At 42.2% G+C, this 19,553-nt stretch overlaps 1 protein-coding gene across 1 annotated transcript in view; it reads right to left on the bottom strand.

Moving 5' to 3' along the window:
• PLCZ1 (phospholipase C zeta 1) overlaps positions 1-19,553 on the bottom strand; it is a 665,761-nt gene that overhangs the window by 448,328 nt on the left and 197,880 nt on the right. Inside the window, exon 5 of the mRNA XM_086933607.1 lies at positions 7,200-7,424. Coding sequence (XP_086789733.1) covers positions 7,200-7,424 — 225 coding nt within the window. The remainder of the gene's footprint in view (positions 1-7,199; positions 7,425-19,553) is intronic.

Raw genomic sequence — 19,553 nt, 5'->3', positions numbered from 1 at the left:
CCTCCCCTTTTTTCTCTTCTTTCTTTCCTTTTTTTCTGTATGAGTAAGGTCCAATGCAGACAGTGACTCATCATTAGAGCTAGTTTTTTCTATCTGATACTTCGGATTTTATTGATGTACAGATGAAAACAGGAGCACGTCCTCCATGCCAGACTGCTTCACTCCCGGGGCCATGTTGACTTTGCCACGTGCCTGAAATCGGGATGTGGTGCAGCAGCCATTATAGGCACTAGCACTCACCTTTCATTTTGCACCAGCAATTTCTTGTGGAAGGGTCATGGATCTTTGCTTTCCTTTCCTAAACTCTGCATTCTGCTATGTAGGGCTCTCACAGAGTGCCACTGAGATCAAAAGGAGGGATGGGTAACAAGAGATTCTTGGCTGTGTGATCGTAGATGTCCTCTGATGTTGTGGAAACCTAAAAAGAGGACATGCAAGGGTCACTAAATAGTTCTACTGACGTCTTGCCTGCAATGCTCGCTGTGTAATTCCCCTGAGGCCCATCTCAGTAATCTGGTACTCCTCTCTTGAGTAGTGATAGCTGTGATGTTAAGATGAATAACAGAGGTGTTAGAGTTGAGTAAAATATTGGCTTGAGTATGTAAGATGTTTGAATCTTAAATTAAATGTTGTCAGTCCGTAACCTTTACTTACAGAATTTGAAATACTTGTGTGTAACTGGCCTTACTTTTTTGTTTCTTCTTTTCCTTGCAACACTATGGTGTAATCCTTTCGACAAGACATAAAAAGCAACAATGAATTAAATTGATTTGTAACACAATTTAAAATAGTGATTACATCATTGAAATATAAAGGAGTTCAATTGGAGATGTCCTCCCATCCAGGGAGTAACGCAAATCAACTATTGAATTCATACTCTCATTCAGGGGGATTTACCATTTGGCACCAACAACTTAAGTACAAGGTATGGAACAGTGCTTTTCCATTTGGATTTAATAATTTACTAGTTGAACAATCCATTTGCTGTGTTACAAAAAATGTAATTGTGTTCTCTTAATTAGATGTGCACTGCCTACCCAATGAACTGCATTATGAAGTAGGTGTCCCTGGAAGTAGCTTGTTACCACAATATTGATTGGTTTTCCTTTGGCAACATTGCATATTGTAGCTCCTGACTGCTGCATGACCACTGCAGGATCCTGGCTTCCTGGTGAATGCAGCATTCATGTAGCAATCCAACCACCACAACCATAATACTGCGGCCGGGCCTACAGTATGGCAGTGGTAGGACTGCCACTGTGAGTATGGAGGTCCTGTGCACTCGTAATAAGGCCCTTAGTTCTTTCTGGGCCTTCTTTGGGAGCATACTCTATGCCAGCCTGTCCATTTAATTTATACTTATTCTTTAATTAGATTTTCTTCACAGAGAGACTTGATGTTAGTCCTCCTGCAAAATTACACTTTGATAATTTTTTTGCTGCTAATTCCTAATAAACTAATTTATTACTTTTAGCTTTTTGTAATGCATCATATTTTTGAATAAACTCATGAAGTTTTAATTTGGAATCCTTGTCTGGAGCAAGTTTGTTAGCCAAGGACCAAGTCTTATAAAGACTCACAAGGTCTTAAGAAGACTCCGATAGTCCTACCCTGTGGCTTGACCCTCTTAATTGGTTAATTAGAGCATCAACATAGGGAACCTAAAATACAAGAAACAGTGTGTCGGAAGAACATTATTAGAAAGTACCGCACATAGTAATGTCTATCTTCTTATTCTTTATTACATTTCGGAATATGTTTGGGAGTTAGGGCCAGATGTATCATTATACTAGTAACTAGTATTATACTAGTCACTGTTTGCAACTTGTATTTTTGCGATCATTATTGGAATTTGTGAACCGACTAATCGATTTCGAAGTAGGTGTGCAAAATTCTGAATCAGAGTGGGTCAAAATCCAACCTACCTAATTAACATTCATTAGATAGGTTGCAAATTGCAACTCACTTAAATTGGATGCAGTTACAGAGATGGTGTCCTGCAAGGGAGAGCACACCACAATGTTTGTAATTGCATTTAAAGAAAGAACCTATTCTGAAAACACCCTAAATCCTGCTAGAACTGGGGGTCTCTAGTTGGCAGAGGTAGGTACCACTGTCCAAATAGGGACCCTTTCTTCTAGTCAGGGTAAGGAGTAAACACTCTTTAGATAACCTCTGCTCACCCCCTTGGTAGCTTGGTACAAGCAGTCAGGCTTATCAAAGGCAATATGTAAAGTATTTGTACCAACACTCACAGTAACACAGTGAAAACACCACAAACTGACTCCACAACAGTTTAGAAAAATAAAGGTATTTAATCTAAACTACACAAGACCAAAACAATAAAAATCCAACATACACGGTTCAAGAATATGGTTGAGAAAGAGTTCAGAAAGTTGCGATAAAAATAATCCAGAGTTGCGTGAAAAGTTCACAGTTGCGTCACTTTTTGCCAACAGTACCTTTTAAATGCGACAAAGTTCCAAAGCAGAGGCTGGTGTGGTGGAAAACAAGCGATGCGTTGCTCCTGAGACCATGGGGAGGCGTTGGCGACAGCCCCACTGCAGCAGTGGGCGTGTTGCGATGAATCCGGTCTCTATGGGGAGGAAGGTGATGACTTGTATGACTTGTCCGGTGGGTAGGTTCCGTAGGAAGTTTTCTCTCGCAAAGGCAAGATGCGATGATCTTTGGGGCTGCGACGATCTCCGGGGGCGACGATGCGTGGACCAGCGGTGATCTTCCTCTTGCAGTTCCTCGATGCAATGGCTTCTGCGACGGCACTCAGAGCGATGGTAATCTTCCCGCATCGGTCTGGTACGTCCCGCAAATGAAGGATGCAATGGCTCTGGCAGCGGCAACAGGCACTGCGACGATCTCGACCTTCATAGTGGAGGGAATGTCCTCGCACTGTCGAAAATGCGCTCCGCAAGCGAGCGATGCGACAACACTTGGAGAAAGTCTTTAAATGCTTGGTTTCCAGCTTCCCAACACAGATACAACTTCCAGGGGCACCACAACTGGCCCAAGCACTCTAAGGACAGAACTCTCTCAGCAGAGTTCAGGGAAGCTGGGGGTGAAGTCCTTTTGTTCCTGGGACTTCAAAAACAGGGAGCCAGGTCTTCTCAGGCCCTTGGAGATTCCTTCAAGACAGGGGATACAGCACAAAGCAAATTTCTTCCCCTCTCCTTGGCAGCAAAGCAACAGCAGGTCAGTGCAGCAGAGCAACAGCAGGACAGTCTTCCTTCTTCCAGTTTCAGCTTTCTCCTTGGCAGAGGTTCCTTCGTGATTCCAGGATGATCTAATTTTCTGTAGTCAGGGGTCCTGTACTTATACCCCTAAAAGTATTTGTTCCCTTTGTGCAGGAGGGCTCTGACCCGGTCTGAATCAGTTCTGGGTGTTCCTTGAGCACTTTGTTTTCCTTGCTTCTGCTTTCCTTTCAGAGAGAGGGGCAGGGTCGTCAGTCGCCCAGTAGGAGGTGGAGCCAGCATTGTGGAGGGAGAGCACAGCCCTTGAGCACTTTGTTGACATGATTCCTTCTCTCCTTTCACAGTGCAGGGCAGAGCCATCAGACGCACCACAGGGGGTGGAGCCAGCACTGTGGGGGGCACGCACAGTCCTATTCAGGTTCTGGTGCTATCCTCTCCCACCACTCAAGATGCAGATGCAGTCATTCAGCCTAGGGCTGATTCAGCCAGCCTCCTGGGGGCTCACCAGCCCTGTCACTCTCAAACCAGACAGTCAATTCACAAACAGGCCAAGGCACACAGAAACTTCAGACAAGAGAACAGCAACTTTCTAAAAGTGCTGTTCTCAAACACAGGATTTAAAAACAACCTTTCCTAAAAGATGTGTTATGAAATTCTGAGTTCAGGGATACCAGACCTTTATGTCCTACCTTGCTCCTATGGGAAGATATGCTGGTAGCTACTGTAGCCAGCATTCCCCATGACAGCCTATGGGCAAGGTAGCCTTACAACAGTGAAAAACGAAAATGGCTGTTATTCAATACCAGAGCATGTCACCTGCACTAGTACACGCTCTACCTTTCACATACACAGTACCCTGCCAAGGGGTTGACCAATGTGTACAGAAAGAAAAGGGTTGGGCCTGGCCAGTGGGGACACTGACCAGGAGGACATGGCAGTTTTCAGACTGCACACAGGCACTGCGGTGGCAGGCCTGAGACACCATTTTAGGGCTACTCATGTGGGTGGCACAATCAGTGCTGCAGGCCCACTAGTAGCATTTGTTATCACCAGCCCTGGCACACTCAGTGCACTTTACTAAGGACTTCTTGGTAATACAAATATGCCAATCATGGATAACCAATTACAATAACAATTTACACAGAGAGAATATGCACTTTAGCACTGATCAGCAGTGGTAAAGTGCCCAGAGTCCCATTGCCAACAACCACAGGTCAGGAAAAATAAGGGTGGAAGAAGCAAAAAGTTTGGGGATAACCCTGCAAAAAGGGCCATTTCCAACAAATCCCTTTTGAAACATTTCTCTGACATTTAGCTTACATCCCAAGAAATATTCCACAATTCACCAAGGTGAAATAGGCCAGAGGGGACGCGTTCCTTCATGCAAATGAATTACCACACCAAGTATGGTGTCAGATATTTTTCAATAGCTTGCAACTGGAGTTATGGTAGATAGCTACATCTGACATGGATTTGGTATCTGGAAGAAACAGCCAAAACAAGCCCGTTCCAAATACTGATCCGGTATCCAGTTTCAGATCCAATTTAGGAATCGCTTTTAAACTTAAACAACTTATAAAATTGGTTTTGTACATAGCAAGAAATGCTTTTGCAGTTGCAAACTCTGAATCATTAAGTTTCGTACATCTGACCCTCATTTCTTATAAGTTCTGCAAATATTGGTACTCCATAGTGATAGATTAAAGGGCAGGGGGTATTATCAAGATTTATTTCTGGGTTTTTAATGTGTAATTAATCATTGTACAATACAAATAGAGCATGATTCTGCAAGATTTTCTAATGTAGCACTCCTAGCCTACAGGAGATACCAACAAAGCAACCAGCCTCTGACCAGCAGCTCTCGCTTCACAGCAGTTAAATTTTTTTTAGGGAAGAGCATGTGGCACAGGGACCAGAACAGCTGAATCAGAAGCTGGGGATCCGGGATCAAGTCTTGCTGTCGGCGCAACATCCTGTGATTCTGGTCAAATCACTGAATCTCCATGTGCCCATGGGCAGCGCCTGGATACCCTCACGGGTGATAAGCTGTGCTATATAAGTCTGAAAACTAAAACGTAAACACATTTTTTAGTTATTGTATCACGGCCCAAATCCGAGAAATAAATGTGACATTTTCTGCCCACACTACAATTTACCTTCAGATTTCTGCATACAATATTAAAATTTTCAAGTAATCGGTCTACCGGGACACTATCTCAGTACAACTAGAAAGAATGTTTGTACTAGTTCAGATTCTGGTACCATAAGAATTAGTTAATTTCCTTCACTAGAGACTGAGCTCCGACCAATGAGGAAACAGCAAGCACAAGAAGCTGTGTTCCCTCAAATTCTCGAGTAGCTCAATCTTAGCTTTCAACTTCAAAATGCTTCCCCTTGGATAGTCCTGGAAGGTAACAATTTCTCCTTTTGCATCGTGCTGATGAGACCTTTAGTTTCTGCTGTACTGTCTTAACCTTCATTTGAATGTTCATCATATTCACTGCCACATCAGCAAATAACATGTTGACTGCAGGGTCGTTTCTGCTCTCACAAACCATGCATCCTCAGATTAGTCTTCTGCAGACATTTTTGGGGTATTCTAAAACCAGTGCTGCACGCCAGGAAACCTCCCCTTTTGTTTTTTGTTCTATCAGCCATCACATTTTGCTACACGTTTTTGAACCTCTAAGCGACAAGTTTTTCTTCCCCTGTTGCTAAGAAATAGGCGACGGACAGCAGCACAAGCAGAGCTCAAATATGGCTACCTGAGTGCATCAATCACATTGCATATTTTCTAGTGCATGACCACAGCAGAGTGCAGAGATTGCAAAAGTAAACCAAACTGAGTAGTACTATATGGCTTTCCATGCCATCCGATGTCTGTGGGGTGCAGGTCACTTTTTGGAAGTCAACCAAGAACCCCTTCTTGCACGCTTTTTAACCTATTCAACCCTGCGGTGACCATACTTAAGCAATAGTACTCTGTGTTTGTGCCACTTCCAACTACCTCACTCAGTATCACTCTGGATGGTGGTGCCCCTAACTGCTACTACCTCTGACTACAAGTATGTTCCACATGTTGGATTGCCAGCATCAGCTCTGGAAAACACAATCACACCAATATTGATAGCCAGGGGGCAGAAAGAATGGAGGCTCCTACTGAATCAGACTCGGCCCTTAGAACCTCTTATCCTCTCCAACATTCCCCAGTCAATGTTCCACTTCATTGAGTCTGGGGCTTTGTTTAGCCACAGCTGTAGTTTGAGGGGCAAGAGATCAGTCAAGAGCGTCATAATCCGACTGCAACCTGTGCTGTGGTTACCCGGGCCTCCAACCAACTGCCTTCATTTTGACACTGCTGCAATGACTGGATTGATGCCCTAGTTGTGTGCCTCTATCACAATTGGTGATGAGGCATTGACTGGGCATGCATAAGCCATAACGTTTTCCAGGTGTAAATGTCACTAAAGCTCAGAACAAAAACATTGGCGGGTCTGGCCATATTCCTTACATCTTAAGACGGTCATCTAATGAGAATGATGTGCTGATTTTATCTTTACTAAACTTGATCTGTTTGGGAGAATGTAGGGCGTGTAATGGGCAAATAGAATGTGAACAACAAAGCCCTTGTAGATGTTTGGACTGGCATGTGTTAAAATTGTGCAATTTGTTTTCAAATCATTACATGCAATTTCAATAAAATTACATTACATTGTGCATCATTATGCAAAATGCAAATCTGTCCTTCACATTTCATGCATAAAAAGCATAAGAAACCTAATTGCTGTGACAATAGCCATGTTCTGGTTGTTTGGTGTATTCCTGCCCTAATATTGTGCTGCTTTAGATTTAGAATAGTGTTCTTCAATGCCTGCCTTGACACTGAATTCTGTGTCAATACATCCCGGAAATCAATTTTCTCCTGATACTATTAGCACTTTCTCACAATGAGTCTAGTGAATTTGTCATCTCTAATAAAATATTTTTTCTTACCTTCGACTTTTTAGTTACTAAAGTCATCATCTTCGTAAATTTCTTTGGTTTCTGCTTTACAAGTTTTCTTTTCTTTACAGCGCACTGCTTGTCACTTATGCTGTCCGCGTCTTCATCACAGTTATCCTCGTCCTCACTATCTTCACTGGGAGATGAACCACTGTCTACACCGCCACCGTCTTTGTAGTATATTCGATCTTTTATTACGATCATGCCCTTCAGTTGCTGGAAGCAGAGAGTATGAATCAGCACAGGCTTATACAAACATGCGTTCTAGTTTTTAAACGAAATATTGGGTTAGTGATAGAATAGAAACTTAGAATTACATTCCAAAACATTAATGTGTATATTCTTGCACAGCATGAAGACATAAATCAAATCAAGTTGGCTTTCTGACATAGTTTTATAGTTGGTGCCACTGTAGTTGTGTGAAAAGTGGTTTTAAATCTAATCTTGGCACTCTTAAGTGCTTTGAAGTCTAAAACCAATTACCTGATTTTTTAGGTCGAGCCTAGGCAGCACATGCACTGTCTGCAAGACTTGAAGTATTGACAATACACAGTGTAATCCCGCCAGCTGTTTGGCATTGGTAGTGCACCAATGCCAAACAGCTGGCGGGATTACACCCTATATCCTGGCTCATTTTTGGTTGGTGCTGGTGAAACGTCATTTCCGGTTTTAGCCCAGCAGCTCCGATCAACTGCAGTTTCATTACACTGTAGGTGTTGATGGGTTTTGCTTAGGGACTACTTATTTTTTACCACGGGGCCCACTCAAGGGTCACCATGCACATAGGTTTTATGTACATGGGCACTGTGCTTTGTTTCAGCACGGCACCCTTTTTTAAAAAAAATATTTTTATTAAGTAGCTTGCAGCAATAATACACATAGCCCCAGGAACTGAGACATACAATAAGCATATAATGATGTACGCAGTTTTTTACCTCATAAAAAACAAAACATAAAACAAACCCACAACAAAAAAATACCCACACCCTCCCCTCCCAGCACTTTAGGTGTTAATGTTTGAACCTCTAGCCTTTAATGTTAAAAAAAAACATCAGATACTTAAGTTGGAAGCCAAGGCTCTGCCAAACGAAGACACATTTATTAGGTGGTGAGCACTGGTTTTGGTTTCTGGAACAGGAAAATGCCTTCCTGCTCACATTCAACTTAACACAAAGCTACCCCTGAAAGCATATAATTATAAATGCTGTTTTTTAGGTCTCGCCTAGGCAGCGCATGCGCTGTCTCGTTGAGACATGCAGTAGATGCTTTACTATGTGAGTCAATGCCTCCGTTTTTCTATTTGTTATTGAGTGTGCCTTTCAAAATGTATTACTTGCTATTGGCTAATCGTGTTCGAAGTCCCTCCTTTTTTTGGGGTCCTTTTTTTTTGGAGGATCTCTTTTTTTAATGTGCCTTGCTTTTTTTTCAAATGCTTGTTGAAAGAGAAACTGGTACAGCGCGTTGGGGGTAAAGAGAAGCAACAAAGAGGATAATCTGGTTGTTTTGGAGGAGGGCTGACTGGCTCCTACTTCCTCTGCACAGACACACATCCAGGGGTGCAGCAACCATATCTTCCCCTCGCAGAGACACTCTCATTCCCTATGGCAGTGCGATGCCCAACCGGGTGCAGCCTCCGTGTCTTCCCCTCGCAGAGACGCTCTCATTCCCTATGGCAGTGCGATGCACATTGGGTCAATGTGGCCACCGCTCTCCCTCCATTACTGACCGGGCCCTGCCCAAAGCGTGGAGAGTCCACGCCCGGGAAAGCAGCGTGCCTCCTGACCGGGCTGGGGCGCCAACCGCCGCGTCCCTGCACAAGCAGTGCGAGCCGGGACCACTGTAAAAGTTAGCAATGTACCCTCGTAATTCTGATTCTGTACCTGCAAACATACATTATCACTTGAAAAAAGAATCAGTAACATATGTGCGACTGAAATGTAGACAGACTGTCCCTAGCGGATATTTGGGTTACGAAATTAGGACCCCCCTAAGGCTCCGCCGTCAGGAGATATAGTTTTGTTAATAGTAATTTAGAATGGGGTGGGAGGGGGCTCGTATGCTCCCCAGTTAGCGTTTTGCTTGGAATGCAGGATTTACACGGCTGGGTGCACAGAACATATGGGTCCTCCATTAAAACTAAGAATTGATTTACTAGCTGAAGCGGAGACTGGGTGACCACTGGCACACAGGTGAACCAGCAGGTAACCTTCCTGGGGGTCCTTATTGAATTGCCTCAAAATGAAAGTGCTCTTTAATGTGCAAGGTAGAGTGCCTCGTCGTGCAGCATTATTAAGTGCTGTGCATGCCCGGCTGAGGCACTCATGCAAAGTTGGAAGAATGGCCGGACTACTAGTGTACATTTTCAAATGCTTTTGTAACACCGGGTATTCTTGTAGCGTCAAGAACAGTTTTATTCACCATTCATCAGGGGATCATCCCCTGGGGATGGCTATATTAGCTGCAGCTAATGCTCAAAGGGGCACCACTGCAGAGGCAGGACAACGAATACTCTACGTGGTAAGTATTTTAAAATGTTTCTTGTTGAGCTAATGCTCAAATGTGCACCGCTATCTGGGCAGCCCGCTAAACCTCTGCAAAAACTGCATGTTAACTAAGGTGCTTTATGTTGCCGGTTAGCAACCCCCGAACTACTTTATCAAATGCGGTGAGTGCCCATCTAAAACCCATAGCCTAAGATCTAAATGGCAAGCCGATTTCTAGGTTACTAGGAGGCACTATAAAAGCTCCCCCACTACTTTCCCGTAAGTCGTTGAAGGACCGACTGTACTGTCGGCTCCGCAGCCTCCTGGAGGGCTTAGGTAACATTTAGAAATGTCAAGAAGGGGGCTGACAGCTGGTGGTTTCTCCCTTTAAACATATGATTGTTTTTGTGCAGGAAGGAATACCTTCCTGCACAAAAACAATAATAGATGGTATTTTCCTTTTTCGACGCATGCTGCAGAATGCAGCACACATAGAAAGAGGAAAAAATGAGGGGAAATAAAAGTATTTCTCGTAACTGCGGCACTCCTACACCTCCCCAGGAGAGGCATAGGATTCTGACGCATTCTTAGGTTTACCACACTTTGTAAATCTAGGAATGTGTCAGGTTCCATGAATATTGCGAGGGAGCACCGATAGCAACACCCATTGAATATGCTTTCCTCGCAAAGTAATGCGTGAAAGGGGCCTATATTTACAAGGCCATGAAAAGTCATGCAGGGTAATTATGGACAAGCCCTTTGCAAAGCTGGTACATCAAAAAAAAGAGAGACCCACAGGTGGCACAATGGGCTTGTAAATGAACAAATTTGACATGTTTGCAGTACTTTAAACACTTCAAAAAACTTATGATGTTTCCTCGTCTCTTTACTGTTTCCGCATCACCGTTTTTTCCAGTTTAATTTATGTTGTGTGATATTGGTTTTTGCATTATCCATTCCTTTTTGGCTGATAAAAAGTTTCAATGTCAGTAGTAAGCATCTTTCACATGAACAATTGTTTCATGACAGAAATAATCAATACATGTTATGTTCCTTTATTTGTTGCTATTTCTTCAAGCCCTTTCTTGCAGATGGTAATTGAAACCATTCCCTTAATGCTGGTGATGTGTATTATTATCACATTTTCAAACAGCATTATGCATGATGTTTGCTTCATTAGATGGTCCATCTGTTCCTGTCCACATCCATCCTATGGCCAGGCATGCTGTCCATTTGGCATCAAAAAAGCATGCGATAAACCGCCCCTACAGGATTCCATAGAAATTCTTTCAACCATAGAAGGGGAGCATCGCCACCTACTGTGGGAAGGAGGTACACTGCGCATTGCATTGCGTAAGTTGCAACGGGGATATACGAGGGAGGCCTGGCCATCCCGGATATTTGGAATTACTATAAAGTGGCCCAACTATTCAATATTAATGGTTGGTTGTTTGCACTTCACTCTGAACCCACCTACAGGGCGGACCGACGTGCAATGGGGATTGGAAGATATGCCTCACTCCTGCATAAAAAAAAAGTATGAAGTCGCTACTGATACATACGCAGACCGTGGTGCGGACATGGCACTCTGTCACAAAGGTGTTGGGTTGGGAATAACGACTGACACAGCGAACCCCGCCCTGAGCGAAGTGGGAGTCTTATCGGCATAGAAAGCCTCTGTAACGATGCCAAAACCTCCTGTTATTCTGGGCAAATCACTTAATCTCCCTGTGCCTAAAATGAATGTGTGTCCTCATGTAACGTAACTGGTGCTATGTAAAGAGCTCTGATACCCGACTCGGTTTGGGTCTAGTTCGCGCTATACAAAACTCTGCAAAAAATGTTTTTTTAACCTTTAGTGACATCCAGACTGAGTATCATATGGCAGAAGGGGAATGATTCCACTACCTACAATTAAAGCATGCCGTGCATTGTCATGTGTCCAAGGGTGATATTCTGCCTGAATATTCCCCCATGGAAGACTGGCTACTGGTAGATCCTATGACGGATAAGGCAATCTCCCTTACATACCGGAAAAAAAATAATGAACAATCTTCCGGATCCCTTAGGTCCACTGAGAGAGGCATGGAACACTGATTTGGGACTCCTGGAGGATGATGACTGGCAAGAGGCGATCCAGTGTCCCTGGGAGGTGGCAATACGCATGAGGTCCAGGTTAATCAAGATCTGAGTGCTGCATAGAGCGTATGCGCCTAGGACGCTCCAATATAAGCTGGGTAGATGCTATACAGGCCTGTGCATCAGGGGATGTGGGGAGATGGGCACTTCCTTTCATATTATCTCGGCATTAAACAATTCTGGTCTGAAATAAACAGAGTCATGTCTGAAGTATATATATACCTCCCTTGTAACTGTCAGAAAAGATCTTGCCTATTATTTGTTATTTGTAATGCTGGATTGTGCAGAAGTTTCAATAAAGATAAGTTAATAAAAATGCTTAACATAGGTATGGTTCAGTTAGCTCAACTAGACTGCACCAGGCTGTATTACCTAAAGACCTTGTGAAAAGGTTGAGATTGTGCAATGTTTTCCATTTTCTTCCAGAAAATCTTCAAAATTCAGCTTCCGCCACTGTATTCCTCTGTATGTGCAAAATATCTCCACCCAAGCAGAGGGGACGTGTTTTGAAACAAGGCTATTAAACTAAACCATATTAAAAAAATAAAAAGCATGTGATAACCTATTCCTCCGAGAACCTTAAGGAGTTGGAACAGATAATAAGGTGCTGGTAGCAGTTAAATGTACGATCCATTCTAGGGCATTTTTGCTCTGGCGATTGTCATAGACTTATTTTGATTGAGAAGAGAAGAGTAGGTCCTCAAAGGGAGTCACTGGGTGTTTGATTGCGTAAAAGCAAACACGTTTGAATTTCAAGAGTGTCTTTTGAATATACAATCTATGGTCGAACATGACTATGATATTATTCATTTGATTACTGACGTGTAGCTGGACATTCCCTCTTGGATACGTTTTTGGCTTATAAATTTAAATCAGTTATTCTAAGCACCTACACATTCAGCAGGAAACATATTGGATCTGATTTCCACCAATCAACATACTCTAAGAATAGAAGAATTAGTTGAATTGTCCTGGACAGACCATTGTTTAATACATTTTAGTTGGGATGAAAACATTTACACTGGACACGGCATACAAACATATATAGAAGCAGAATCAAAAAAAATTACCTGTATTTATGTCAAAATCTACAAAACACTCTACCTATCTTAACGAGTAACGTGGGTGTTGATGCACAGGACATTTTCTCATGGTTGGATAATTCCATGAGTAAATTAGCCTCTCCTGTACATCGGACGACTCATAGAAAAAGAAATACAGCTACCTGATTTTGTACACAGTAATGTCTTGAAAAGAAAAGATGGAGAAATATACAGAAATGGAAATGAAATTAAAGGGTAGAATGAAAAGTACATAAACAGTTGCTCTTAAATCATACAAGAACTTCTTCATCCTGGAGATTAATAACTCTTTTGAGATGCAAATATCTTTTTTCAGCCAAAGGCTTATAAAACAGAGGTTTAACCTTCATTAGAGCCTTGTATTAATTTGTCACACGTCTTTGATGGTAAAGTTAGGAATATGCAATCTGGTTTTGACTTGAAAAATCAAGAATATAAGGAGTGGTGTCTTCCATCAAAAATTATGTCAAAAAACATCACAACGTTATCCACTTTTAAGGAAGTCAGCTTATTGGAAACTAAAAAGGTGATTATAGACTTTAAGGCCAGATACCCAGTGGATCTATGTCCTCCAAAGAGTGTTGACTATATGGTCAATGTGCCGTTTAATAACTCCTTGACTACCATCACTCTGGAAACAGACCAAGATCAAACCCGTTAATGAAAAAAACCTTCTGGCAAACCTGCGGTATTAGCTAATATTAGGTCTATCTTCTTATTAACAGATTTTAATACAGTTTCACATGGTCATCAAATAGTTGTTTGTGATTGCCCCTGAGAACCAGCTCCTCCCACCAGCCCATAAATAAACAGGCATAGCTGGGGGAGAAGCTGGCTCCCATCGCAATGCCCCTCATTTGCTGATTAAATGTTTGATCAAACACAAACATATTGATATTCAAACAAAAGCTAATCATATTTAAGAGCATAACATCATGTTGGGGTAAAGTAATTTTGTTCTTTTTAAAATAAACTTCCACTGCACGAAGACCATCTTTATGGTTTATTCACGTGTACAAGAAGGACACATCCAAGTTAAAAAATAAAACCTTTGGTCCCATTCAAAACTTTTCATTTTAGATACACAATCACTGGTGTCTCTTATGTAGGACGGCAGTTCTTGGACCCACTCTTGAAGAAAGTAATCTACGTGTTTAGAAACATTTTCTAATAAGCTCGCTCTTGCAGATATGATCGGCCTGCCAGGGGGCTTGGAGACATTTTTGTGCACTTTCGGGTTGAGGTAGATGTTGGGGACAACAGGATGGTCATTCCTGATAAATTGATATTTGTCCATAGATATCAACCCTGCGCTCTTCCAAGCTACCAGTTTAGCATAAAACACGTTGGCAGTTTCCCTAAAGGCAGCTGAATTGCTAAGCCGATAGCAAGTTCTATCATTGAGCTGCGATAATGCTTCAGATATGTAGTCTTTCTTTGCCCATAGAACAACATCGCCCCCTTTATCGGAGTTTCTCACCATTACATTGCTGTTGTTTTGTAACTTGTTAATCAATTGATAGTATTGTCTGTTTTTGTTGGTCATTTTCTTCTTTGAGTTAGTAATTTTGAGGTTTAACAATTTAATTTCACTAGTCACGTTCTCACTGAAGATGTCAATACCATCCCTTATTAGTATAGGAGTGAACTTTGATTTCTTTTTAAAGGGGGTATTTCTACTTGTAATGTCTTTGTTGGTCAAGATATTCATAGTTCACATAGGAGACAAAGCTCCACATAAACATTTTCCTAATGTAGTTCAGTCAGAACTGTAAGGAAAGATTGCTCTGTTGATGTCATAGTTTGCATATGTTCATCTTTTCCTTGAGAGTTAAAAATAATGCTGTTGGTTTCATTTTTGGATTCTTTCATAGCATGAAATTTCTGGAGTTTTAATTTTCCCACAAATTTGTAAAGTAGTCAAAATTGGATTTGTTGCAAAAGGACAAAGCAAGAGCTACAATTTGTATTTCCCCTTTGCTGAGGACAGCGTCAGAGAGATTGATCACTGTGTTTTCATTTTCTTCCTGAATGTTTATTGGCGATTCCACCGGCCGCTCCTGCGTTTTTTGTTGTTGCCACGCACTGTTTGCTCGTTTTCTGGCTTTGCGCCTCTGCCGCAGCCTGCAGTTTCTCCTCGCCTGCAGGTTTTAACTGGAGTCTCGGTCGGAGGGTGGCTCTGCGTTCCTCTGCTCTGCTAAAAAATTCAGGGGCTTTTTAACAAGGGGGTTTATCTCCGCTTTTTTGGCTTTAAAAGCCAAGAAAGCGGAGATAAAATTATCTCCCTATTACCTAGATGTCGCTAACACCAGTTAGCGACAGCTAGTAGGAGATAGCGACCATCTTGGGCCCCGCTTTGCATGTCAGTGAAATTTATCACTAATGACATGCAAAGTTGGCGTGCCAAGATGTTAGCGACTGGAAACAGTCGCTAACATCGCTATCTCCTATTACTAACTTTTGGAGATATTCGCGCTAAGCGCGATTATCTCCAAAAGCTAACACCTGCCCCTGAGCAGTTCTTAGCCATGTTATCTAATGGTAGGTGGATAACATGGCTAAGAGCATTAGCTTGGTAATGCATGAATATCACTGACTTTTCAGCGATATTCATGCATTTCGGCCAATTTTTATCGCTTAGGAGATAAACCTTGATAATAGCAAGGTTCCTAAGCAATAAAAATCCCCGCAGCTCGGCGATAAAAATATTGCCGCTAAGCCAACATAGCGATAATTATCGCTAGTTGTTGGTAATATGGTAATATGCCCCTCAATTCTTCAACAGGCGAGGGTGTAACCCGAGACTTACCGGGCAATGCTTTACTTACATCCCCCTCTGTTTTGCTCTTGACTGCTGAGCTGAAATCTGAATAGGAAGAGTCAGCCACAAGTTGTCTATTGGCAGAAGTTCCCCGGTGCTTGCGTAATGGAAGCAGCATATTTTGAAGACTTCACTGCCTCATATTTGAGTGAAAAGGTGAAGATATGACTGCACTCGTAATCCACTCGATCCCGGTGGAATTTGAATGCTTTTCGTTCTTTGATTTTAGCCTCCTCTTTTCGCAAACGGACTGTCATTTCCTGTTTCCATTCCGGCATTGTAATTCAAACCTATCGATTTCAGCATACTTAACAAAAATGTCAACTAATCTTCTAGATGAGTCTAGATTGCATTTGGCCCATTCTTTCATCATTTGTGGATTTGGCTGCTCATAACTTGTAGCAGTTAATATGTGCAAACCTCTCGGAATTCTCCCCGCATCCAAGTAGTGTTGGAGTGATTTATGTTCCCACCATTTTCCTTGCTCTCCGTGCATCAAATTGTCCAGCGCTTTCATTTTGCTTTTCAAATCTTCATTAGCTTTAACGACATTAGCCCATGGTTGTTGTAACCGATTACTCGTAGGGGGTTCATTGTCGAACAATTTAGAGGCTGCAGCCTCTCGGTCTTTTAGCGTGTCAGCGGACATTATTGTTGATATAAGAATAATTAAGCGTATCCTGTGCCACCAGAAGTATTCAATAATCTCATCCCGTATATATATACACACATGAATAAACAATCCTGCTTCCATGGAAGAAGGCACATACACGAGGCTGTTTGGGATACAACACTCTCTATTTTCTTAAGTCACCCTCGATCCCAAGAGTATAAATAGCCCTTCCAATTAAACGCATGCATGGACAATACTAAAGCGTTTTTGAAATGCACAGATCTAAATCCATTATAGTATTTAAAAGTAATTCATCCTTGAACCTAGACGACTTGGCTGGTACATCATCTAATTGCACAGTCCAACCTATGAAATTATAGCCTAATGCTGAACCAGCCACGTAATATGTCTTTTGAACTACTGAGGCATCCAAACGTTTGATGTTTGATGTTTTGTGGTTTTTATATAGCGCTCTGTCACTCCAGGGAGCATCCTGGCGCTTTTATCTTCATTGCTGACCAGCAGTATGATGTTTCAGCTGTGTTTGGAACGTTTGAGTATAATCAGACCAAAGTTTTGCATTTGGATTCTGGGAGTCCGTATATCCAAGTTTTTAAAGATTTCTTGAAAGTCTGTTCTGAAGATATTAGACGAAGGTCTGTGGGGAGTGTGTTCCAGGCCTTGGCCCCAAGAACTGCCAATGATTTTCCTCCCTTGGTGGTGAGTTTAAACTTGGGGACAGTAATCAAATTGGCTGTGGCTGATCTAAGTTCTCTCAAGGGGTGATACCTGTGGAATCTGTCATTTAGGTATTTTGGGCCCCGTTTATGAAAACACCTAAATGTGATCACAATGATTTTAAATAAGATCCGCTTCTGAATAGGAAGCCAATGCAGCTTGTTCAGGGCAGCTGATGCTGATGATCTTCTGGGCAACCTCAGGACCAATCTCGCTGCCGCATTCTGGATAGTCTGTAGTTTATATAAGGTAGATTTTGTTACTCCAGCATACAGACTATTGCAGTAGTCAATTTTAGATGTTATTAAGGCAACTGCTACTGTTCGGCGGGCGGGCAATGGTAGATAGTCAAAAAATTTGCGTAGCCCTTTCATGATGTTAAAGCAGGCAGCTGCTATTTCTTTGGATTGTTGCTTGAAAGAAAGTAAATTGTCAAATTTTATGCCCAGATTTCGAGTGGCATTGATGGTATCTGGGGGAGCTTCCGCATCGGGTGGCCAACAGGTGAGTGGGGAAAATAAGTTATTTTTCCCAAAAGGTATGATCTCTGTCTTTGCAGAGTTGCATTTCAGATGGTTTTCGTGCATCCATTTAAAGGTTGCCGTCAGACACTCTTTTAGGTCTCGTTCTGCTTTAGCTATGTCTTTGTCCAGAATCAGGACCAATTGGGTGTCGTCGGCGTATGCCACCGTATTCACATTGAAGGATGTGATAAGACTGATCAGAGGAGCCATATACAAATTAAATAAGGTAGGGCTCAGACTGGAGCCCTGCGGTACCCCTGAGCCAATCTCCTTCTCCTTTGAGTAGATTTGTCCTAACTTGACGATTTGTTTTCTGTTTAACAAAAATGTGTAAACCAGTTCAACACGGTGCCCCCTATACCTGCCTCTACTAGGCGATGTAATAGTATGGTATGGGACACCGTGTCGAATGCTGCCGACAGGTCAAGGAGGACGAGAACAGCCCTGCCCCCCTGGTCTAGTGCAGTTTTTATGGTTTCAGTTGTAAATAACAGAGCTGATTCAGTAGAATGTTTAGCTCTGAAACCAGCCTGGTTTGGATGTAGAATGTTATTTGTTTCCAGGAACGTTGTTAGCTGTCTGTTGACCAGGGTTTCAGTGCATTTGCACAATGCAGGGAGTTGGGAGATCGGTCGTAGATTAGTTAGGACAGAAGGGTCATGTAAGGTCTTTTTTTGTAATGGCTTTACAATGGCTGTTTTCCACGCATTGGGGACTTCTCCAAATTGAAGTGAGGCATTGATGATGTCATTTATCATGGGGCTTACGTCCTCTTTAATAGCCTGGATTAGTGAGGGAGGGCAGGGGTCAAGTGGCGATCCAGATTTGATTTTTGATAGAACTTTCAAAGTGTCTGCTTTCTCAATCGGGTCAAAAGTATTCCATGTAGCTATTATCCCATGATTACTTTCTTGCGGATTATGTTCTTTGTTATCCATAATTGCAGGGAAATTTTTGGTGATATTTACAATTTTTTGTTCAAAGTAATCTGCAATGTCATTACAGAAACTTTGTGATGGTGGTATCTCGTGAGATAGTATTTTTGGGTTTCTGAAACTTGTGACTATACGAAAAATTTCTTTTTGGTCATTCTGTGAAGTTTCTATTTTGTTGGTAAAATAGGTAGTTTTAGTTTTTTTTATAAGTGCGTGGTAGTTCTGCCTAGCAGTTTTAAAGTTGACCTGATCTTCCCCGTCATATTTTTTGCGCCATTTGCGTTCGAGTCTACGAACTGTGCGTTGTGTGTCTTTTAGTTCTTCTGTGAACCAGGGAGCAGATGTTTTTCCCTGTTTGGATGTGGATTTTTTATTGTTTCTTCCTGACGTTAATTTCTCACCTATGGTTCTCATCCATTTGTCATAATTCAGATTGTCAATGGTAACATTTCCTACTGTCTCTGGTTTATTTTCTTTGACCCAGTCTTGTAGGTTCGGGTGTTCAATGATTTTCGTCCAGCAAGGAGTTGGCTTCTCCTCTCTGAATTTGTCTGTGCATATACAATTAAAACACTTAGAATATCACTGTTAGGCCTGACATCATTGGCCTGAGTCTCTCCTCCATTTTATTCTGTTCGCCTCCTCTGTTTACGATGTTTTTGCTGGTATATTGCTTTGGGCACTATGCCACTGCTGATCAGTTCCACAGTGCAAGTGCTCCCTATGTGAAATTACTGTATTGATTGAATTCCATGTTTGGCTTATTTGGTTTACTGTCAGTTCCTAGTCTAGTGCACCAGGAGTGTTAGGGCTCGTAAATACAAATGCTGCTCATGGGCTTGCAGCACATGTTGTGCCACCCACAAGAGCGGCCTAGTAAAAGTATGTCTAAAGGTCTGCCATTGCTAGACCTACGTGCAGTCTGGTACTGTCACGCAGACTGCGCAAGTACACCTACTTGCCAGTCCCTAAACCTTCCCTTAACTTCATGTTAGTCACCCCTATGGTAG

The sequence above is a fragment of the Lissotriton vulgaris genome, chromosome 1_1 (assembly GCF_964263255.1).
Source record: "Lissotriton vulgaris chromosome 1_1, aLisVul1.2, whole genome shotgun sequence".
Taxonomy (NCBI): domain Eukaryota; kingdom Metazoa; phylum Chordata; class Amphibia; order Caudata; family Salamandridae; genus Lissotriton; species Lissotriton vulgaris.
This window is presented reverse-complemented; position numbering and strand designations above follow the sequence as displayed.